The 24,994-nt window shown below is 35.8% G+C and overlaps 1 protein-coding gene across 1 annotated transcript; it reads left to right on the top strand.

Annotated features, from left to right (window-relative positions):
- The first annotated feature begins 2,523 nt into the window (after window positions 1-2,523).
- Window positions 2,524-15,880, top strand: chrnb4 (cholinergic receptor, nicotinic, beta 4 (neuronal)). Its single transcript, XM_015343422.2, has 6 exons — window positions 2,524-2,823; window positions 8,999-9,144; window positions 10,201-10,245; window positions 10,805-10,914; window positions 12,671-13,679; window positions 14,129-15,880. The coding sequence occupies exons 1-6, from the start codon at window positions 2,733-2,735 to the stop codon at window positions 14,267-14,269; spliced, it is 1,542 nt and encodes a 513-aa protein (XP_015198908.2). The 5' UTR covers window positions 2,524-2,732; the 3' UTR covers window positions 14,270-15,880.
- The last annotated feature ends 9,114 nt before the right edge of the window (window positions 15,881-24,994 follow it).

Raw genomic sequence — 24,994 nt, forward strand, 5'->3', positions numbered from 1 at the left:
TGTATGAAAAGGCGTAATACTTTTGAGCAAGATCTACAATATGTTCTCCTTATTCTAAACTACAGAGAATATTAGAAGAAGGTATTAGTCTTTACATTAGCCACATTAAATGTAATCTAACTGAAGGAATCAAGAAAAGGCTGTGGTGTAGAGAGGGTGAAGAAGAGTTACAACACTTCTCCTATTAAGGTCAGATTTAGAGATTCATCTTGTGTACCCTCTCATAGTTCACAAGGAACAACTAGAACCAAGAAATGAATTCTGTCATGCTTTAGGAACCTTTAGAATATCTGGTGAGAGAGGTTTGTCTTAACACTCATGGTTAATGGGCAGCCTCCTGGCCACAGGACGAGGAGGTTCGGACCCCGTTCAGAGAGGAATGAAACAAGGGGCTGCTTCAAGGCGGAGATGAGGTGGAGGAGGGATGCTTGAGACTAATCTGAAGGGAAGTGTTTGTGTTTGATACATAGAGCTAATTTCCATAAAGATGGTGATTTGGTACAGCTGTGAGTGGTTGAGTTGTCGTGGTTATCTCTCCCGTACCTCAGTTAGGAGAAAATAGGAAAGCGAGAATGCGGATGGTAGGTTATACTGTGCTAATAGACTATCAGAACCAATAACACTCCTTTTTTCAGACTGTTTTCAAACTGTATTGCTCCTGCCAATAACATGCCCAGTCTCCAAAGCAGTTTGTCTCTTTTATACAAACAGCTCCTCTTTAAACAGCTTCTGGTCTTGGAAACCTGATATCCTACATAAAAGCAACTAGATGGTGTTCTTGATTTTTTTTTAAAACTACGGAATATTCTAGAGAGAAACAAGAATGAGGACATAGTTTTATGATGAGGTATTTTTAAGAGATTCTGCAAGTGTACCTTCATATCTCATTGTTTTACCCAGCAGGTATAAATATTTTAATCCCATTGCTTAACAAACCCATGGTCCTGAAGAGTCAAAGTACATCAGCACAAGTCAATATTAAATCATCATTTTCTAAAGACATTGAACATTGTGAATAGCATAGTAGGTGATTTATTCATTTTAACCAATTTAAAGATCATTTGGGACCAAAATGCAAGTACTTTACCCACAATATGAGTATTTACTTTAGGTCCACCTGCCGTATCCACCAAACGTGAAACAAACATGATAAATATTAAATTACATTAGAAGATGTAATATAAAATATAAAAAAATATGAATAAACATAGACATAATTGATTTTTTATTGTTTCTGTCATAAAATGTATGAAGGAAAATAGTGCAGAAACTAACAATGTGAGATAAAGATCCAGGGCCACCATAAAATTATGTAATAGAATTTAATGAAAACTTTAGACTTTCCTTCTTCTTAAACTGAAGCTTTGCATTGTGTTTTTTTACCAGCTTCACCTTGCCAGCTTTGACAGCTATATGCCCAAATTTTAAATTTATTTGCCTTCCAATAACATATACTGTACTGTATAGTTTAGACTGGCCTAGAAAGAGCAGAAAACCAGCATCAGCCTGCAAAACATGAAACTGGCAAATCTCACAGAAACAAATATTCAAATTTTCAGTAGGTTTCCGTACTTGATGTCACTGGGAATCAGCATACATTCTGACTCCCCAAGACCCATAATTAATCAAAACTGGGTTTTTTTTCCAGTGAAGTATTTCAATAAACTTCTAATAGTGGATATGACCTGATTGTTAAACAAAATTGGATGGTTTCTCAACATCTTTGAAATCAGATGAGGAGGGAAATACAATTGAACTATAGACCATGAAGTGTAATATGCAGCCTTATATGTGTTTAAAGTTAGTATAAAAAGAAAAAAAAACCGTTAAGATTTTTTAAACCAACAAATTTTATGTATTTGATTTTTATTCCTTAAGAATGAAATCTTGACAGTGTTCCTTTGTCCTATAGTTGAGTAATGCTTTGCATCTTGCAGACAAAAATGAAATTTAGGAAATAACGCTAATATTCAGTCAGCATTTAGTATCATCAGAAAATCAATTCGTATACATTTCTATTGAAGTAAAAATGATCAAAGTGTGGTTGTGATTTGCATACTATAAAATAATCATTCTTACCAACACTATTGATTCACATCGCTCAGTTACTGTAGCTCACGGAATGGCGCTTTCTCTTGCTTTACAGACAGAATTACTTTCCTTGTTAAATTATGGCATTGAAGCTGCACCAGTTCATTCTGAAATAACCACATATGAACTGTTAAAAATGCTAACATTGATTACGCATCAGAGGAAAAGTTACGATAATAGGCGAGATAGTGGCATTCTTATTCTAAGTATTTAGAGTTGCCTGGTGGTCTCTTTATTTATTTCAGCCGAAGCTGGTATTAATTTTCAGAACTACGGGTAAAGCAGAAAGTTTAGCGGGAGATATTACACAAAATAACGGGAGACAATAATTTAACGCAGGGTATCTAGGGTGTGTACGGCGGTCACCAGTCACAGAGCCGGAGATGTGTAAGAGGGGGTGCCATTGCAGAGCACCGGAGACTTGGAGCGGAACCCCATGGAGATCTCTAGCTGATTCCCCGCGCATGACAACTGCTTTTTCCCCCTGCGCTTTCATTTACCAACAGACATGAAACGCTAACAAACTTCAAAAGAAGAAAGAGTTCTGGCTTTAGCTTGTACCGAGTGGGATGGATCGCCCTTTTTGTGCTTAGCACCCATCAGTTAAATATGCACGGCATGCTTATTTTTAAGGTAATCGAATGGGGCTGCGTCTAAGAGGAATAGATTTCATGGCACCAACTATGAAACGGACTCTTGCACTCTGTGTTTGCTTCTTAACTTTGATTAAAAGTGAGTACAATGCAATTTTATGCTTATCTTCTTTACATCGATTAATGCATTTTTATTTGTATTAAAATGTAACATTTGTAAAATGCTCAAACTAAAATAGCCCAGGTACTGTATGCCCTAATGATATTACTGTACATATACCAGTACTGTACCGTATATGTTTCGTTGTTAGTGATTGCCTTGGTATTTAATGGAAAGTTTTGAGACAGTGATTTGAATGTGCAAATAGCCGTTGCACGGAAAGTTTTTAATTTTTTACTGTTTGGGAACAGTTTGAAAACACGAGTACTGTAGGTGATTCTACACTTGAATACAGTACAGTATGTACAGTATGTCATATGGCTCGGGTCAAGGCACACCAGTGTGCACTCGCCTAGGCTATTGCAGTTTCCCGAGGATACGAAAAGGCTATTGCAGCCATTTCACCTAAAATTAAACAATACTGTGTAACAGTCTTTCGTTGTAAAACGCAATCTCCTAATAATACAAAGCTTAGTGAACCAAACTACAGAACCTGTCCCCTAAGGCGTAAAACTAGATAGCGCTCATAGCGCTCTCTGGCTGCTTCGGGGAGATTCAGGGTAGCTGTGGAAGAACAGATGTAAAGGTGGTGGGGATGTATAGTTCACCGTTTGCAGTTTATAATTTGGCGAAGCAGTTTTCAAAACGGGATTAACACCTTGTTTGAGTTCCGTTTCACAGTATATGGAACCATAGTATATGGAAATTATCTAAAGTTTTCTATAGAAATGTCCCAATAACGTGGAGAAATCTAGGCCTTTTCTGTAAAAAGATGTGTCAGTTTTGGTATAAAGACGCTGTTATACATCCAAAAGATAAAGTCAGGTTGGACTTGTACCGTGATGTACAGTAGTACAGGTAGCTACGCGAACAGGCCTTTTTGTAAATTCCTCTTAAACTATAAACATAAGCAATACACAACCCCACAATAATACTAATAAAATAAAACATTTTAGAGGCTATATTTTATTCTATGTGAAGCATTGGTGTGTATAAATATACAACAACTTGGTTTGATGTAACTCTTATCAATAATAAGTTCAGCAATGTATGCAACATAACAGGCAAAGAAAAACTCCAGTATCGGTTGTTCCTCTTTTTCCAGTTGTATCCAATACCCCCTTAGTAAAGTAGATGTCTAATAATGTCTAGTTAATAAGATATATAATCTAGTTAATTCTGTTTTCACATTTTCCTTCCTTGGACATTAACATCAACTTCTGGAGAACAAGGAATACAGGTTTGACTCAAATCAAAGCACATTGTAAATGTGTTCATAGTAGCATTTAAGAAAATAGAATTTGTATGTTATGATTTTGATTTTCATATTATATGCATGTCCTACTGTAAGTACAGTAACAGTACAATGTATACATTTGTACACTAGGTTCAATAAAATACAACGCTGAAAGTGAAATAACTTCATAATATTGACTAGTTAGTCTCTGATTTTTTAAGATCTAAATAAAATTATTTTTTGCTGAAAGCAAAGAGGTCACATGCAGGCTACACCAGAAACTGCTGTATTTTTAAATGTTACATTTTCTTCCACAGGAACTTCTGTTAACTCAAAAATGACCAGTGAAGTGAGCTAACTATTGAAACTCCCTCAGAATATGTGAGCTGGTTAACAGTTTTATAAAAAGAGATTAAATGTGCTCTTTAAACTTTACATGCTAACACTAGGAAGACCATACAATGTATAAAGGGGCAGTGCTAAATGGAGAGACCTATGGTATAGTAGTCAGTACACCACAGAGTGGGCAAATATAATTTGTAACTTGATTAAATGTTTCATATTTTACATGAGGGTTGGATTTTTTTCCTTTATTACAATAAAAAAGGTCTAGCAGTAAGTAATTAAGAATTAATTGCAATTGTAATTTGTGCATTTACAAAATGAGAGGACTGACTAAAATACCATAACATTTCATTGAAATCTGTTAACACTGTTACCAGTGGATGGACAGGTGGAAGGATGGAGACATACAGAGAGACGGATTTAAAAAAAACCTTAATTATCCAACAATGTGCTGTAAAGCAATAATACAATGAACTCTAGCAATCTGCTTTTTAAAAATACATTTTGAAAGCTACAAACCTACTCAGTAAAAACATCGTTAGCAACATCAAATATTAAAACTAGGCTCGACTACAAAAAAAATCAAAATATCAGCCCATAATAATAAAAAATACATACTTTACACAGAATTCCAAAGAAGACACTGTCTTTGGCTTTATCTACACAGCAGTATATGCCATCTGCTTGCAGCTGGTGCTGTAGATCATTATACTGTCAAAATAGCCTCAAAATGACAAGGGGTAACTCCTTTCCATCAATCAAGGTGAGCTTTCGAGTACCATTTTCAAAATTAGCACTAAAATTTTAAGACCACAGGGACAATGCACATACAAAAGTACTGGAGGTTATGTAAATCACTATTGATTTTTGGAATAATGAAACACCACGGTGACCATTAACTACAGGAAGTAATTACCAGATTTTATTTAAGGTGAGTGTTGGGTTGTCTGTGATTACAGTGCACAATGATTCAGAACATCTGTCATTCCATTGGTGCTGTTGGGTCATGCAGTTGTCAGTGTGATGTGCTCCTTTCACCTCAGATAGCGTGTACGTAATACTAAGGTTTTAAAGCCACGATGGTGGTTTTAAATGGAGGTTCAGAAGGAGGTCCAGCTTTAATTTCACTGTGTCTTACGCATAAATATCCTGCCTGTTGAGCACCCTTTTGTGCATCTCTCCCTCCCCTCCCCCCACCCCACGTTCACCTTTCAGTGGTTCCCTGGCTCACACCTCGCAAAGCAGGAGGGCTTCTTTCAGCCTTGACCTCATGATGAGGTCATCACTTCCTCAGCCAGGCGGGTTACACCAAACCGACTCTAAATGCCGTATCCCTGTAAACTTCTCCATCATGTCACATAAATTAGAGTTTGACCAAGATAGTGTAAGGGCCAAAGAGGTCTGTTAGCTTAGTACGTTGCCTAATTAAAAAAAAAGTCAAAGGTAAAGGTTTATCCTATTCTGAAAGTAAAAGAGACATATTTTTAGTTGTGGAGTATTCTTCAGATGTAAACTTGACTTACACGTCTTCAGGTTGTAAACATTTCCGCTGTGACCTACTATGCCTTCCGCTAAATCTTTTTTTCTAGATCTCTTATCATTCCTTCTCCTCCTCCCTGAGCTACTTGCCCCCTTCTCTCACTAAACTGGCGTTCTGTCTTTTCACAGAGATCTGTTCCAAGACCAGGCTTTCTAACCACCTCCTACTGTATTCCTCTTTTCTGCTAGCCTGAGCAGATGCGACCCAAAATTATCCAACCATTGCCCTTAAATAGAAAAACTCCTTAATAGTAATACTTGTGAGTAAAGTATTTGCATGTTAATTATTCAAACCTGCTGCCAAGAACACAATGTTGTACCTTTTACAAGCTATTGTACAAAAGGGTAAAGAGAGGGGTAATTAATAGGACATTTTTATCTTTTTTATTTTCAAATGCAGTATATAATTACGGCTTAAATATGCACAGTAATTTCAGTACCTACCTGTATATTTAGAGAATACAGGTATTCTCCATGTTCCAACGATTTAAATGTACTGTAAGTATAGCAAGACATAAATTGAGATTGGTGTTAATTTTAAATGTGTAATTCAAGAAAAATGTAACTGTCCTACAGTTTTTAAAGCTGACAAAATGGTCTATTTTGTAGAACTAATGGATTGGGAAGATGTTATACTGTAGGTGAGCAATTCAGTTACATTGAGGCACAATAGTTAAGATGAACAAAAAAAAGTGATCTGACAATAAGTCTGATTTGCAGAAGTTGCAAAGTGTTACTGTTAAAGAAGTGGTCATCATCCAGTAATAGTTAAAAACTGGTGTGGTAGAGAACTGTTTCAAACATTGTACTGCAGGCTGCTGTTTGCTCATTTTGATGCAGTGCTTCATTTCAGGAACCAGGCATGGCTGCTGTGTCAGCAACAAGTCATGAGACAGGGTAGTAAAATACACGCTATAAAGTTAAAAAGTGAAATAAAGACATGTCAGCCCAAAAGAAGGTTATAATAACCTGTCTTGACATTTGCTGTCAGTACAAGATTAATTTGAGCTCTGGATTTCCCATATGCTGCTATTTAGATCAACTATAGCAATACAAATCTAGATACAAGATGTTTGTTAAAGACCTAAGTAACTTGCTTGTTTTATGGAATCAATTACTGTCCGTATTTTGATAGACAATGTGTTTCACATACTGTTATAATGGATATTTTCACTTTTCTTAATTTCATATTATCTTTTATGAGACTGTGATTCTAGGTAGAATTTTCATTTGATATATCCTATAGTACAGTACATATACAGTAGTATATACAATACATTTCAATTTATGTACTGATACATGCTTATTGATAAGCTCTTAAACTCTAATTTGCTTTTGCACTCGGTGTTGCTCATCACCTGCATTTCCAGCTTCAGAAACACAGAGTGCTACTGTCACAGACTAGAAAGAATGGGTGTTTGGTGCCGATGTGGGCTGCATTGATCCACCAGTGACATCTTGATGTTGATTCAGTTTCATGCCCTATTCTTTGAGTTCCTGCCCTGATCAAAGGCCCTCTTAACACAGACACTGGACAATTACTACACCTTTCAGCAGGTAACATACAGTACAATGGGGAGTACAGTTTTGAGTGGACCTGTGATTGGGAGGTAGGCCCGAGAGTGGGATGAGACAGAATGCTGCATCAGTATACAGTATCTGCAGCCAGTTCCTGAAGAAGCACTCAAAGCTTACTCCCAGGTTAAGAGCCTTTTGTTTCGAAGGCAGAAAAGCCCCAGTCGGGACAGAAAATTGACACCTTTGGAAAAGGGAAAGTTTGTGGCACAAATTGTGGCAGTTGGACCCAGGAGAACACTCAGATGGCAGGGACTAGGGGCAGTAGAGCAAGACCCCAGCTTCATACTGTATGTCTCCCCCTTCTACCCCAAACCGGACTCGGAGACAAACAGATTAGTGATTGACTCAGTCAGGACTGAGGAGGAAGTCTGGAATTTCCCTGTCCCTTTGCTGTGGCATAATGAGACACACCAGGCCTCTGAACTCAGAGAATAATGTGGGCCATTTTCTGGAAACTGGGGTGCTGGATAACTCTATGGGTATGCTGTGTCATGTGATTTGTGTATTGAGCTATTGGTCATAGGAAGCCTGTGTTATAGGAAGGGTTTTATGTGAAGGGAAGATTCTTTGCTGTAAATAAATAGCACATATGATATTTTAACTCTCTAGTGTGGTCTGTGGATGCACTGGTGATTCTAGCAGGATGCATAGGACCTGCAGCAAGGAAGTAAGGGACCTAGCACCCTTTATAATTGCTGGGTGGCATAGTCGTATGTGAGGCAGGAATAATTCTTATTTGAGGGGTCATCCCTATCTGTGACACCGCTCCTCAGAATACAGTGAGTTCTGCTCGCGCCATGCAAAATGAATTCTGCATGATGGTGGACAGTTCCATTTTGGATCTAACATTTCTGTTAATTCTGTGAATTAGAATTCAAAGGACCTTTTGTGAAGTTCATGTTCTAATTCATACAATACTTTTTTAACAGAATATTAACTAGCCCTAATATAACGTGATTAGTCTGTAATTATTGAAAAAAACAATACAATTATTCTTGACAAGCAGTTGACAGGCATGCCAAATGCCAGAATAAACGACTTTATTATCGTTGGTTTTTACACTTTCAGAGAAACTGGAATCAATTTGTAATGTATAATAATTGCTCAAGTGACAGGGTTAGCTCATTACTTTAAATCTTGAAATATAACATGTCTAGAAACTCAAAACTGTTCCTAACATTTTAATTTTAAAACAAAGTCGACTGAGTATGTACAGTATAGTACGTTTTATATATGTTGTGAAGCTACAAATCTACTGCATATTGGAAGAAGCCATTATATAATATTCTTGTTGTACTGTATAATCACATATCATTATTATATAACGAACAACAAACAAGACCCTGCAACAATGTCACAGTCGTGGTTTTGCAGATATTAAAATGATCTCGTTGGTATTATTAGAAGATAACTTTCAGTTCTTGATCTTATAATAACAATATTTGTTTTTTGCAGAGTGCAGCTCGGCAGATGCAGAGGAAAGGCTTATGAACTGCCTCCTTGGCAAGGATCGCTACAACAAGCTGATTCGCCCAGCCGTAAACAGCTCAGAGCGAGTGACCATCACCTTGCAGGTGTCTTTGGCTCAGCTCATCAGCGTGGTAAGCAGGCCCAGCAGCAGACTCTATGTTGGTGGACTTCTCACCCTGCCAGGCCTTCTGCTTTTAAGGAAGCAAATAGAAACTTTAGGATTTCATTTGAAAACACATGAACAAGCTGAAGGACTTCTCCGCCTGGTTTATGATTGCTTGACAAGCTTTAGAAGCACAGCGGTTGGTGCGTGTGCAATATTTATGAGTACCTTTTTGTTTTTCACTGAAAACTGTCACATCAATCAGTACGTCGGGGTACCAGCTTTGCTCTTGTCCTGCACCTCCACATAAGGCTGATTAGGATCTGCTTCAGTCAGTATAGATTTTTATTTCTTCTCTCGCCTCTCACTTTATTGAATAATATATTGCGTATGATTAATTTTTTTCATTCTTTTCAGTTCAGATTATTTGCCACCCATCTGAATTTTTTTTCAAAATTGGATTTGTCAGTTATTCTCTGTTTCTTAGCAATCCCTTTTATAATCTCCAACTATTTATCAGATAAGATGTACTGTATGACAACAAACACTGATGGAGACATACAGCTTTAGAGGACCTATGGACACATTCCTCCTATATACTTAACTGTTAAGCATTAATCCTTTTGACATACTGTCATAAAATACAGTTTTTTACAGGAGAGAGAGCAACCATTTGGATGAGCAGTGAAAATGTATCACTGTAAACTCACCTTATTAATTTTAAGACACCTGTCAGGTAGCAAGAGTTGCTGTTGTATCAGACAGCAAATGAGGGATCCAGAGGAAACAGAGAACCCTGAATGAATAAAGCCCAGCCAGTACAGGAAGTGCTCAGCCGCCTTCTGGTGTGATTGTGGGCACTGGTTTAAAACGTTCTGGACAGGCATTCCTAAAAGGAAAGGAAAGTGTGTAAGGCTCTTTCCTTTTCTGCTGGTGAGACTAAAAGGAGGTGGGCTGGGCATTTATAACAGGAGATTATGTGTACTTTTTTATTCAATTTGTAATCAAGTAATTGTTATTAAAGACTTTTCCAGTGGTTTTTGTCTGTAAATCTGATTAATGTGGCTGTCTTCTCCATCCTCAGAATGAGAGAGAACAAATCATGACCACAAATGTCTGGCTAAACCAGGTATGTATGAAGATCAAAGTGCAAGATTCAATGATCAGTCTATTAAACTTAAATTCACATGTGGTTTAATATGATTCCTTTGAATTAGTGTCTTGTCATTCATCATCCAGAGGCATATCACCACACATTAACAGATATTGTGAAAAAATATATTTTTAATCAAATGAATTATGTAATATTTGATGTTACAGATGTTGTTTTCTGTATTATGCAGTGTCATATTTTAGTTCGGGGTTTTTATCTGAATATCATTTTGATGAAAAAGAAACAAACATAGCTATACAAAATGGCACTTAACAGATACAGTAACTGTTTTGTAAAGTGATCATTTGCCTGAATCCCAAAGAGGTCACTTAACTTGGTGACTAGAAGTGACTCTTTGCCACTTTATAAATGTAAAATGTTATTGCCATTACATAATTTACACTAAGCAACACAAAAGGTGTGAACATAGCTACACTTAAAGTGAGCAAGGTGTTATTAATTTGTGGCCTGGGTTCATGCACTTTGCTAACAAATGAAAGAAAGTCTGACCTTTAAATGTTTTCTGTTTCCTTAGCTATGGGTTGATTACAGACTTTCTTGGGATCCTTCAGAATATGATGGGATAGACAAACTACGTATACCTGCCCGGCACCTATGGCTTCCTGATATTGTGTTGTACAACAAGTAGGTAAAGATTAGGCTACGCTTGTGTTATATTGTATGTGGTTTGTATGGGATTAACAGCAAACAAAAAGACAAGTAACAAAAGAACAGAAAATAAATATTTTCTTCAGTCTGATCAACTGTTGGCTGGGGTAAACGTCTTTGAGAATGTAAGAGGGAAGGCTTTAAATGCTTTGATTGTGAGGAGAGGTTCACCTATTGAAAGAGTACAACTTTAAAAGCATTGATGCAGCCCCAGTATAATATTTGCATAAGATATGAGACAACTTCACTTGTGAATTTTTTCATCTGCTAAGACAACAGTATTGTCACCTTCTAGCCTAAACTCACCAGTTCTCAGGAACTATGAAATGATAATAACAATAACAATAACAATAATAAACTTTATTTTATATAGCGCCTTTAAAGGTGGCTTCTCAAAGCGCTTTACAGGATGACAATAACAATAAATAAGAAGAATACAACGATAAATAAGGAGAATACACAAGATAAGACACAATTACAATATATAGAGGAGACACTGTACTGTATGAAGTACCATCCTTCCGATTTTAAACTGAGGTTTATTAGAACTACTTTGTCATTAAGGATCCCATGGCACTATTAATTATAAGTATGAAAGTGCCACACTAAACGTGCATAATCTGTCCTGCTTAAAGATTCCCTTTGATTGAAATGGGGAATAAAAATGCCTCATGTCTTCCACTGCTCAGCTGTCCATTGGAGCTAGTAATGCATAATGGCTCCCACATTTTACTAAGTAGAGCTTTGTGAATCTTTAGTTTGGAAAACTCTGTACATGTACAGGGAACTAATATTATTTAAAACTATAGTACTATATATCATTTATATAAATCTTTAGAAGATCTTTAAATGTATAAATCTTTATAATTGGCTCATAACATTGGTAATTTATTTAGTCGCACTAACAGTATATACTGTATAGTAAATTGACAGTGTACAGCCACCTGGCTCCTTAATTCCAAGAGAGTTTTATGAAACTGCATACTGTGAACTACAAACTGTACATGATAGACTTTGTTCGTTTTTGGTGGCAAAAGAGGAGAGTTCAATGAAGAAAGAAGCAGACACTTTTAGAATGGAAATATAAAAATAGTATGAAAACCCAGTAATGTTGTGGGTGGCATGGTGACACAGCGTGATTACTTACATTGGAATCTTAAAGAATCCATTGGATTCAGTTTTACAAATCCCGATAAGTAATATGAATCTGCAAAATAATCCGTGAACATGTATTTACAGTATAATCTTATTTTTTCAGATTCACATTAACTGAAAAATTCATCTTAATTCAAACACTTATTTTATGATTCATTCCAGGCTTATGCATTATTCAAGTGAAATGCTATATTGCTAAGCTGTATTGCTAACCTATATTGACAACATTGTAAAATTTATGCTGAGGTTACGTATATGCATTTCCTTTTCAGTACTTATTTTTCCATTTAGTCTTGCTCAGTGAATCTTTGAACAGCTCATTTATGTCTGGGTGAGGGAAGTTATTACACAACTTTGATTAAAATCAATTAATTTGTGGCTGAGAGGTGAGTTTCAAATTTCAATTAATCTTGAAGCCTCTCTGGATTATTTAACCAGGTGATAACCCTATGCCAAAGCCAAACCCTTTACAGACTAACAGATGTAATGCACAGAATCATTAGTGGATTACAAGAAGCTTTACTGATGAAATGCAGTGACTGCAAAAGTGTTTGTCTTTATCTCTCTCCCACATCAGTGCTGATGGCACATACGAGGTGTCCCTCTTTACTAATGCTATAGTGCAGTTTAATGGCAGCATCTTCTGGCTTCCACCAGCCATCTACAAGAGCGCCTGCAAAATCGAAGTAAAGCACTTCCCATTTGACCAGCAGAACTGCACTCTAAAGTTCCGGTCCTGGACATACGACTACACAGAAATTGACCTGGTGCTGAAGAATAATGTGGCTAGTATGGATGACTTCACCCCAAGCGGTGAATGGGACATAGTGGCTCTGCCTGGAAGGAGAATTGTCAACCCCCTAGACCCAACATACGTAGATGTTACCTATGACTTCATCATCAAGAGGAAGCCCCTGTTCTACACCATTAACCTCATTATCCCATGTGTTCTCATCACTTCGCTGGCCATCCTTGTTTTTTACTTGCCCTCTGACTGTGGTGAGAAGATGACACTCTGCATTTCGGTCTTACTGGCTCTCACTGTTTTTCTGCTTCTGATCTCAAAGATTGTTCCACCCACATCCTTGGATGTGCCTCTGATTGGGAAGTATTTGATGTTTACCATGGTACTGGTGACTTTCTCGATCATCACTAGTGTCTGCGTGCTCAATATCCACCACCGCTCCCCCAGCACCCACACCATGCCACCCTGGGTCAAGGTGGTGTTCCTGGACAAACTCCCCGCCTTGCTCTTCATGAAGAGGCCCCACAACAACTCTGCCAGGCAAAGGCTTCGGCAGCAGCAGCTGAGGGCTTGCAAGGCTGCACTGGGCTGTGCTCCACCCTCTGCCTTTCTGTCTTCCTCCTCCGCATCTTCCCCGCGACACTTCTACAAAAACGCTGCATCCTTCATCAACTCGGTCAGAAAGAGTGAGTTGCGGATACCAGATGTCCACAGCAGTTTCCCTGCACCTCAGGACTTCCGGCAACAGAGCTCAGGTTACTTCAGGCCTGATGTTCAGGAGGCTATCAACGGGGTGCGGTTTGTGGCTGACCACATGAGAGGCGACGACGATGACCAAAGTGTGAGTGACAGCCACTTTTAAGAATAGATTGGTCAACCTAATTGTAGACTCTTGAGAGAGTTCATATATGCAAATGTTATACATATTTTAATGGCCAATTTGTAGGATAAAATATTACTATTCTAAGAATCCTTCTGAGACTTTTATCAGTTTATCAATTGATACTCTATATGTACTGTTTACACGGTTGAAGTAATTATGGCGAATAATGATAAAAAAACAGTAATTATAGGGACTACTAATAAAAACATATTTTTTATTAACATATTATAACCAGAGGACATTTTTCTTAAACTGGGATCTAGTGAAGATGCAATGACCGCTAATTGCATTTTAAAGGAAGCTATGTGTAAAGGAAACATCAAAGATGTTGATCACTGCGTATACTTTATTGTCTTATCTTTGTGTATTTTAGGAGCTGTGCATTTTTATTATTATTTTTTTTACAGGTCATTGAAGACTGGAAGTACGTGGCCATGGTTGTTGACCGAATGTTTCTGTGGATTTTTGTTTTTGTTTGCGTTGTAGGGACTCTGGGACTTTTTCTACAGCCACTGTTTCAGAACCAGAATGTGGTCAGCCATTACTAAGCTTAAACAGCAGATCAGACCTGTTTAGGAATGACTTTTTAATTAAGAGATGTGTCAGTTTCTGCACAAATTTACATTTATGTACTCGTTAAACTTTTCCTTACTCTTGGATTCTAATTCAAGAGAATTATGGTACAGTATGTATTTAATGTCAAAGCTAAAAGACATAAAATGGTGCTCATAACAAAATTAAGGGATACGTTAATTCTGCCCCTAAATGTAAGGAAACTCAATAAGAAAAGTGGCACATAAGTTATATGAAATGTAATAAAAATGTTTCCATTCCTACTAAATTCCATACCAGATGGTAATTTTATCTGTATTAATTATAAGCCTTGGGGCAAAGCTCCCCTGAATTTCATATGGAAAACCTTAAACGGATGAAAGCTCAGTAAAGAAAAACAAGAACAATTTGCATCATAAGATCTTCATTTTCGAGAATGTATGCTTTTATTACCTTTTTAAATTTTAATTTTCCATTCCAAATTATTCTTTAACTCATCAGATTCCATGAGCATATTCAACACATAAAAATGCTTTGCTCATTTTCTTGCCATTTGAAATTTACCAGATGGGCTGCTGAGAAACTGACGATCCAGAAAGCATATGAACCAAGGGCTGGCAATTGCCGTTTTCCCATACCAACGTCCCACAATGCGTCTCATGGGATGAGAGCTTAGTTTTGCCTTCTTGCCCTGCCAATTATAGTGAGTTTGTATGCCAACATGAGAATTGCCTTCTGAGGCCTGGTGCGACAACATCTGCCCTTTTCCTTTTGTCATCTGATCCATGTTTTATCTCAGACCTCCTGAGAAACAGACATGGTGTGTCAAGTTTATAGGACCACTTTATCATTTATATGGGCCTTCCTACAACTCAGATCCATGGTGTTGGAGGATGTGTGTGTACTGGGGGCATCAACACTGTCTGATTTCTGGTTATTGTCCTTTGGTTGTAAACTTGGAGGGGGATAAAACTGCTATCGGGGAGATGCAGCAGAGTTGTATTATACTACTGTATTCTTATTTTTTTCTGTTGTTGAATATTCAATACTTTTACAAACTAGTTCCCAAATCTATCGTACTAACAAACTGTAATACAATGTCTTTCAATAAGTCTTCACCAAATTGAAAAATGCCAAATACCAACAAAGTGCATGCAAGGCCTCAAATGTTTTAGAAGTTATCAAACTAAAATGTTTTTAAAACTACAGTTAATTAAAAAGTTTATTTTGTGAGTAATCTCCTGAATTAAAAAAGGTTGTTTGGAGTGTGGTATCATTTTTCTTCTTTTTTTCAACATATACAGTAAGCTGCACAACCACTACAGTAACTTTATGTGAAAAGATTATTTAGCTTCTGCAATGTCAGATGTCTAATGTTTGTGTTTTAAGATGCTGGTGACTCCTTCATTAACCTGCTTTCTTAATGCAGATAGTATTACAGAAAAACAGAAACTCAGAAATTACTAATATGTCAGATATACTGTATTTAAAGTAAAGGTTTATTAAAGAGATTGTCATGTTCATTTTTGCAAACTTGAAGAGACTGAAGACAGATTCCCAGTGAAATGAAGCAGAGAATAGTAAAATATTCAAAATGAATGGCATATTCCTATACTTCCAGCGGAACTGTAATGCATTTAAACAACTGTGATTGGAACCTAATTGTGTGCTTTTACACACCTCACAATAGTAACAGGAACAAAGCAAAGGTTAAAATGAAAACATTAAACTAAGCCTTGTTGTATTTACTAAAAAAAAGATGGAGAACATTGTTGAGAGATTGGTGATGCACTGAATGTTAACTCCTTTACATAAATGACTTATTTGTAAGAACATCATGTCTGCATCTACATCTGTGTCTAAGAGCCATATTCTGTATGCCAAAGAGGCTTTATAGGTCACAAAGGGCTTTCACAAGGAATATCTAAAACTTTATTGAAAGAGATGTTTTGACATGCAATGTGGCAATTAATGTTGCTGCGTAACAGTTGGGGGTCTTGAGTTTGACTCTGCCTGGGGAGCCTTCTGTGTGAAGTTCTCCTCTTGTGCACATGGGAATTCTTTTGGTGCTCTAGTATTGTCCCACCTTCTAAAGACACACTGGTTAGGCTAATTGATGTCTCAAAAATGTGGTTGTCTGTGTTTCCTGCAATGGATCTGCAGCAGAGTGTCCCATAAAAAGTGTAGTTCCCATCTTGCGCCTTATGCTTACTTCTAGTTTGAGTTTAATGGCTTTCTGATGATCTTTGTAAGGAAGAGAAATCTGTCAAACAATTGAATGAAGCTTGTAGCTTGGCAATATTGGTATTGATACACCTTTAGTTTATAACTGAGAGCACAGTATATGCTGGATAGATGTATTAGGTGCAGTAAGCCAGGGATTGTAGTTAAACATTTAATGTTTCTTGCTTAATGTAATTATTAACATTAACAAATAAATGGACGTTTATCACCTCTTGGGTTCAACACAAAATGCTTCAATGGAATAACAAAACCCACACATCCTTTTAGGCCATTGCAAAGGCAATCAAACATCACCGAACAATGAAGTGTTACTATATGTACTGTACAGAGGCTATGCACACAGTTATATAATCTCCAATAATTTTAAGCCTTTTATTCAGTAGCTGAATATTATTGAATGCAGGTTAGATGTAGCCATAGTTTCATTACTTTTTTTGATGATTGGTTTTGTTTAACCAATTTTGTGGGATATTATGGTTTGAATCCTGCAATGTATTAACAACAACAAGAACAATGCTTGTTTGCATTTGTTTTTTTAATAAAAATTGTAACAAAACTCAATTAAAGCAAAAAATGCTTAAATGTATTTGAATATCTATATTAACATTCAAAACTATTTCCATGACAGTGTTTTTGTGACTACATGTACAGTATACCAATACATCTGTTTTCTGATTGTTTTTGTTACTGCAAAAGGAGACAGTGGCATCACAAAATTTTTAAAGAAGCAGACTTCCTCTTTTTTACATATGGTACAGATTGTAATCAACAAACTGGCCTTTTATAAAGAAAACTTAAATAAATCAGTCTTTAAATTGTAAAAAGAGTCAATTCTTTCAGAAATACTTGTGGAGTTATTTCCAGTTTTATATTCCACAGTTATGGGTGGATGCAGTTTTGTTGTATATTATCTGTATTTCAACATATGGGAACAGCAAAGTGAATAGTTTCTTCATACAGTCTGGCACAAGAGTGAATATGAGCACAATCACTCAAAAGGATCTGTGAGCTAAATAAGCGATCTGTATTGCAAGTAAGGGTACATCTTGCAAAACCGAAGGTGATTAATCATTATGCAATATTTATGTCTGTTCTGTTAGTAAATTTACCAGAGTGCTGCCTTATTTATATTCCTATCTTTGAGTAGTTTTTCTACTGATTCTCATTGTGCTTTCTTATAAATATGAAAATGCACTCAAATAAAACTCCAATCAGGATGGAAATGTTTTTGTCACTCTTCATTTAAATGAAGATGCCATTTGATTTACAAAAAGGTCAGGAGTTACTATTTCTCAGATTTTGTTCCCAACATTTTTAAAAGTACATGACAGTATGCATAAAAACAAATCTATGATTACATATTAAAATTTTACAGAACTGCTAAAAAGACTAAAGCAGATTAGAATATTCAAGCCTTGTTAATTTGTTAATTATAAAAGACATAAGCAAAGTAATAACATTGTGGATTTCTGTGCGTTATTGCCAAACATTCTTTTAAAAAGACTAATGAAGACCAGAAAAAGCATTTGCAATTAATGAGCTATTTGCTTGGTAAGAGCATACATTGATAGTCTGTTCATTTTTAATTGGTAACAGATGCATTTTTATATATAGTCTTTGGTAGGCCTAGCACAGAAGAGGTTGGTTCTTTTCGAGACTGGCTCGTATCCATCACATTCCTTGATATTCATCAGCCTTACTTATTTAAACAAGTCAGTAGATGTTATAAAATGACAAAAAATCTTTCAAATAGATAATTGACATTTGTTGTACATATTTTTGGTACAATAATCAAATGAACTACATTTTCTCCCAAGTAAAGTTTTCAATAGAGAAAAAGCAATTTGCTTACACAAGATTGGCTTATTGCTGCTCTCTGCTGGCTCTACTGTCTTCATATGTATAAAATAATATTACTGGATTTGAAACTAAACAAATCTAAAAAAAAACTCTTCTTGTTTTCTGCAACATGAATCCTGCATTTGGTCCACAGATAGTCTTGAAATCTCAGAGTTAATTCTTTGATGGGTTATTAATTGAAATAGGTGCCTAAGAGATGGGGCAACACATGTAGATTAATGTGATAATAAATTGTCTTACGGCTAAATTGTTGTGTCTTGAATGAGTACGTGTACCATTGCAATATAATAGATGTACAAACACACTACTTAATTTTCAAGATGGCTTTTTGAACATGGATCATTTGTGATAAACAACCCAATACAATCAAGACACTGACTGGTAATACGACTGACATGACAGTGAAAAACTAACTTTGTGGGCATGTAATACATTTCAGTATATATTTGGTCCTTTCCTTCCTAATTTTTTATGTTCTTCAGGTTACACAATATGGCTACCGTATCCATTTTAACTACCCCAGCGATATCATACTGTATGCATTAGGGAATATGATCATGTTGAAAAATCCCTATTAAATGCTTTAGTAGTGACTTGTTCTCTTTGATAAGTATAAACAAAAGCACTGCCTATTGCTGCTCTCTGCTGGCTATACTGTACACAAACACTGAGTGACAACACTATAGCCTGCACAATTTGTAGTACAGTAATAGAATATTTCATATTAGGTGTACAACTGCACCCTTTGTAAAAGAACACTAATAATACTGTTTGCCTTGGTATAGAAGGCCAAGTGATTTACATCATTCATTATAACTTCAATGTATAAAAAATATAAAAGTGAGTATTCTAACCATATTTACAAAAATGATTTCCTACTTCATCACACTTGTCTGTTTGGTAGGCCTGGATATACCATTCCATGTTCAACTTCACTTTAAAATTAATGTTCACTTTGAAATTTGTGTTTGCTGTCAGTTACTGAGGTCGAATATAGATCATGTTTTTATTCTGAGTATTTCCTATCATTAGGGTGTGTACAGCATAGTACAGTGGGTAAATCTCTCTACTCATAACCGCTGGGTGGTGAGTCCAAGTTCCAGGTGCAGACTCTTGTTCCCTCAGTAAGGTACTTTACCATGTTTGCTCAAGTCCACCCAGCTGTGTGAATGGGGTCCTGTGATTGATGGAGGTAGGCTCGACAATGGACTGATGTCCCAGGGATAATCTCTGGAGCATTGTGACTTGAATGTAGAACTATCTACCTCTTTCCTATTGCACAACAGAAAGTGATGTGGAACAGCACAGGAATTAGAAGGCTATGGGCTAAAATCCTCAGTGATCCAACCTTGTACCCCTGAGCAATGTATTGTGCCCAGAGTAAATCAGTAAAATGCCCGTTTTTGTAAATTGGTACAGATATAGAATAATTCACATTGAATACGATTATCAGACTAATTACTTCAATACTACACACAAATCACTTTTAGGACTTTTTAACTCATAAATTGTGATTTCAAGAACTCAAATTACTTAAGCGCTTACCAAATGAACTCTTTCACATAACATCAAGACTGTGCAGTGCATTATGACAAATATTTGCATGAAATCGTTTAGTTCAACTTTATTTCATCCTGGAGCAGAACCACTGATTAGTCAGCTTTGCATTTATTAACGTTTTTTTAATGACAAATTGTCTGTTAATGATAGGACAATAGGATTGTTCTGTACTCATTAAACATGTATTGCTAAGCCCTGTGGAAAGTGATAATCAGGTACTATTTAGAAGCCAGATGAAACCTCTGTCATCGTATATCAATAAAACACCAAGCACTCTCTTTTGTAAATTCTTTAATTTAATCTGTTTTGCTGTCTCTATCTTCCAGAATCAAATTCCCTTGCAGTGCCTTGCATATTAAATTATATATTAGTTATTTATGAAACCTTCCTTAAAACAAAAAAGACTGAAGTTTCTTACAATTATCTTATTCACCTATCCACACTACAAAACTGAAAATGAGCGACAAAAAGGAAGAAAAACTGAACTGCATTTCACTTATTCCGCAGTACTGCCCGTATAATCTGATACAGTCATTCCATTGTTAGTGTACATGCAGTCTCACTGGTTATTAGTCACAGTTCCATTAGCACTACTAGATCTAAGTACATCACAAGCACTGGATCATAATGAATACAGCATGCAATCAGGCTTTTAAAAGAAAAGATTTACAATTCTGTGTTCAGACTAGATGCTGTTACATTTTTTTAATTTGTTAAAATACAACTTAAAGAATGAATAACAGAAGAATTACAATTTAGGAATTATATTCAATTTAATTTATTCTGTAAATAGATATTATGCCAATAACTAAACCAGTATGCCAATTTCATGTACTGTAGTTTATCATCACAATCTCATGTCTTCAGTTGTGATTCTCAGATGATTCAGATTACTGAGAGAAGCTACACGTATCTTCTTTGTTTAATTTTGGCTACAGGGTGGACAGTTTTCATGATTGGCTCATTTCTGGTTTTCATCTGAAAATGTGAACCTAAAAAACATGCAATATCAACAACCAATACCTAAACAGGACATTGGGGCTTTTGTCATGTAGAATAATGCAGCATTTTATTTTTCTTGTTAAATAAATTCAGAACTAAGTTTTAAAATGCCTGAAGAATGTTTAGTTACTGGTTTCTTTCCTTCTGCTTTACCACAAGAAATTAACCTGTACTTGTTGCTTTATAGCCAATGCACACCAACACAGCTCCTTGTTCTAACCTCTAAATGTTAAAACTTTCAATGTTGCACTCTTAGAAACAAAGGATGGCTCTTTAAGTTTCAAATACTTGTATCTGCTGTGGCACCCATTAAGGCGATATCCATACTGAGCTGCAAAAGAAACCTATTATAGCTACAACACATTTATAGCATTATCAGAAAAATGCACAATCTTTCTTGTGGCAGGCTCACATTTTATTGAACAGAAATGAAATAGGTCATTTCATTATGCTGATTAACATTTGTCATTGTGGTTTACCATGAAAGTCACAGCACTGCAGCGTGTGTGGTCACTGTTGGAAGTAATACAAGCTCTACATGTGTGACACATGCTTTGAAGCAGATTGCAGATGTTTTCATATGGGATTATGTATTCAATGGCACACGCCACCTGTCATCCCACCTCATCACACAATTTGTTCCATGGGGGTTTAAGTCTAGGGAATAGGGCATGTATAGCATAAATGTAATATTCTCATCGAGTAAGTTAGATATTGTTACATGTACCTACGTTAATTCTGTCATGTTAGGATGATCTCATAAGAAGGACAACAGGCGAGTCCTCAAGACTTGATCAACGTTGTGCAGTCAGGTTTCCACAAATCACTTGCTGTGACCTGGTCTTTCTGATACAGTGGAAGTTGGAATGTGAAAGTTATCACAAAGATGGAACATGTTAATGCATCGTGCTTCGCAATGTGAAGTGACTCTGGTCTCCCAGATCGTGGTCAAGGACTGACATACTATTTGGATGTAATGTCTTGCAACTTCAGTAAAAAAAACTGGCTGTGAAGTACAGTGTGCTGACTTTGTCAAGCCTTCAATATAGAGAGGGTATGAATATACTGTTCCCCTGATAAGCTCAGCATATTTTGTATTTGTTTCTTATTTTTTACTGTGCTTGACATTAAACAGGTTAAACTATCTCATTACCTGTGCCTGATCAACTCTTTTACTAATGAGCTGATTAAGTACTTAAACTAAAGTCAACGTCAACTCAGTGTGTCATGATCAGGCATAAGTGATTAATTAATGTAAGTAAATACAGTGATACATTTCTTTTTATTTTGAGTATATATGATATACTTCACATGTGCTTTGTTTTTAACAGAAAGACGACAGTGATAAAATATCTCATTTTTATTATTTTCTGTTATTCTGTTAGATTATTCTATTATTACGTTCATTCAGTACCTACTACACACAATCTCATTTTAAAGATTTTTCTTTGTACCACATCGAATTCTCTTCATAGCCAAAGGAGTTACTAGCAAAGTAAAAGATCAACAGCTATATCATTATTGTTCCAGAACCTCTGCTTAGTTAATTACATGCCATCTGGCAGAGCAAAACCTGATAATAATAGATAAAAACTGCAGATGATTATCTGACTAATGCTACCAGTTTAGAAGCTGAACTAGTCCTGCATATTGATTGAATAAATATCCTACCCAGGTTCTGTCATTGCCTTCAGAAACTGGATATAAACAATATCACCCTTGAATGACAATTTTCCATTTCAAATGTCACCCCAGGGATGAGACAAACAAGAACATTTTCTGGTGCAAGAACATCTTGAGACAATGTAGACAATGTCTTATTTTCAGTTTTGCAAGAGTGTTGGAAAACTGTCTTCATACCTTCTTTTCTTTCAGTTGTCTGGCTGTTTAATTGCATTTCCTGCTTTACTGACCAGAAATACCACCATTTTGCATCCGTCTGAAGGGGGCTTGGAGCTATTTCAGCCAAGCAGCACTTTCTGTAAGTTACAAATACAGTAATGTACTCCACCAGAAAAACAAAACAACTGTCACACAGCTAGTCAGATTTAAAGCCCACCAGCTAAAAATCCCACCAAAATTTAATTTAATATATGCATTATATTGTTAAATAAGCCCTTAAATTAATAATGTAACCCTACCTCTATTTGTATTAGATTCATTTTAATTTTATAAGAGAATTCGTATTTCAATCTGTATGAAAATGTATTTGGTGGGCTATTTTCCAATGGGTGAGTAATTGCTGTTTTTTCTCATTCTCTACATTTTGCAGGGATGCCTAACAACTAAAAATGAATGATGACAGTAGACAATTTGAACTTACAATAATTACAGCAAGAAACTTTTTTCTTAAGGAACAAATAAGGAATACTAGGGTTAAGAATATTCTATTAGGTCCATACCATGTAAATTTTGCCTCATTTCAGACAATTTTATAATAATAAACTGTTAATTTTAGATTTTTTTTCATAACAATAGTTTTGGAAGATTAAGTATATTTAGCTGTAGAACCATAGAATTTATGGAGCTTGAAGGACACAACTACATTGCCATGAGTAGCTGTAACAAACAATAATGAGCGTACTGTAAATGATTAACAGAAAAACTCTGTTGTTACAAGGCTAGATCCACATATTAAACCTTTTATAGTGTGTTTTTTATTATTTTTGTCTGACCTTTTAATGATGTACATTTGTCCTGAGTGAGGGTGGAAGAATAGCAATTAGGATTTCTCTATTTATTTGTAAGGTGGTCAGGTGTCCTTTATGGTATTATGTTTTTTTTTGTAAAAATGTATTTTTTAGCATAATAGAATGTTACAAAATCATCATTCTTTTATTATTAACATTTAAATTCTAAACAAATTAATATTGTTCTGTTTGATCGCATTATAGTATGTTATTAAACATACTAGTCTTTGGTACTTGATGTTGATCAGTAACGGTATACATGAGACCTTGGACACTTATTTAATGTTTGTCACTAAATTTCATGTCAAATAAAAATATATATCATTCTTTTATTTGTTAAGGAACTAAGAAATCAATTGCCAGCCTGTGTAAACAATGTATATGTTACTAGGTGCCAAAACATGGTGGTATAAAGTCAATTTATAATATGTTTTCCCCCTAAAGGTGTGCCTTCTGAGAATCAGATATTACCCTTCTGTTTTTTCCTTCACTGACAAAAATAACAGTTTAGTTGCTTTCCTTTAAAACCCCAAAACATGACTGAAAGGGCTTGAAGAAAGGGCTTCTCCAAAAGAAAAACAATTTCAGACCAACAGTACACTTCATTTTTGCAATCAACATACATGGTAGTAAATACGCAACAAAAGTAAGATATCTGAATTTATAAGACAAACTATGACAAGTGGGCTTTAGGGGGTTAATTTTATGGTCCATAATAGGAGGCAGTTATGTCAATAAGAATAAAACAAATGTTCTACAGTCAACCACACATGACAACTGTGGAGGAAGAGGGGATTGTGGTAAATATTTCTAATTGTGATCCTTTGAACTCTATCTGCACTGACAGCGTCTTGTGTCTGTCAGGCATGCAGTGGTCATTTGAAATCAATATTGGATGCTGTGGGGTCAGACCATCTACTGCTGGTCTCAGATAGTAAAAAGGTTTATATTTCAAGTGTAGAAGAAACTGAATTAACCCTTTAAATTGAAAATCAACACCAGTATTGTACAACAGCCCCCAGGAGACAGATTTACTCATCCAGTATGTCCTTTATATTACTCTGAACTGAACTGGAAAATAATTAAAACTTGATACTCCTCCATGATCAGGTTAATTTTTACTGATTAGATTCAACGTCATTTGCCTTATGAATTACAAATTCAGAAAGAATTGTTTTTAAGAAATGGTGGTGGATTGTATATGTATTATAATATATTATTACATGGAATATATTGTCGTCTGCAATAGAGGATATATATACAGACCTCTAAACATGTATTGAGCATTATGACTCTTAAACTTAGCATTATGACTATTTTACAGGAATAAAAATAAATAAGTGAAAATGAAAAATATCGTATTTG

This window comes from Lepisosteus oculatus, chromosome 5 (assembly GCF_040954835.1).
Source record: "Lepisosteus oculatus isolate fLepOcu1 chromosome 5, fLepOcu1.hap2, whole genome shotgun sequence".
In the NCBI taxonomy this organism is placed as follows: Eukaryota; Metazoa; Chordata; class Actinopteri; order Semionotiformes; family Lepisosteidae; genus Lepisosteus; species Lepisosteus oculatus.

Excerpts from the sequence above, each read along its gene's own strand:
- chrnb4 (XM_015343422.2), top strand. The coding sequence starts at position 2,733 with ATGGGGCTGCGTCTAAGAGGAATAGATTTCATGGCACCAACTATGAAA. Across the intron at positions 10,246-10,804 it reads CAAATGTCTGGCTAAACCAG|CTATGGGTTGATTACAGACT; the intron begins GTATGTATGAAG and ends CTGTTTCCTTAG. Across the intron at positions 13,680-14,128 it reads GCGACGACGATGACCAAAGT|GTCATTGAAGACTGGAAGTA; the intron begins GTGAGTGACAGC and ends TTTTTTTTACAG.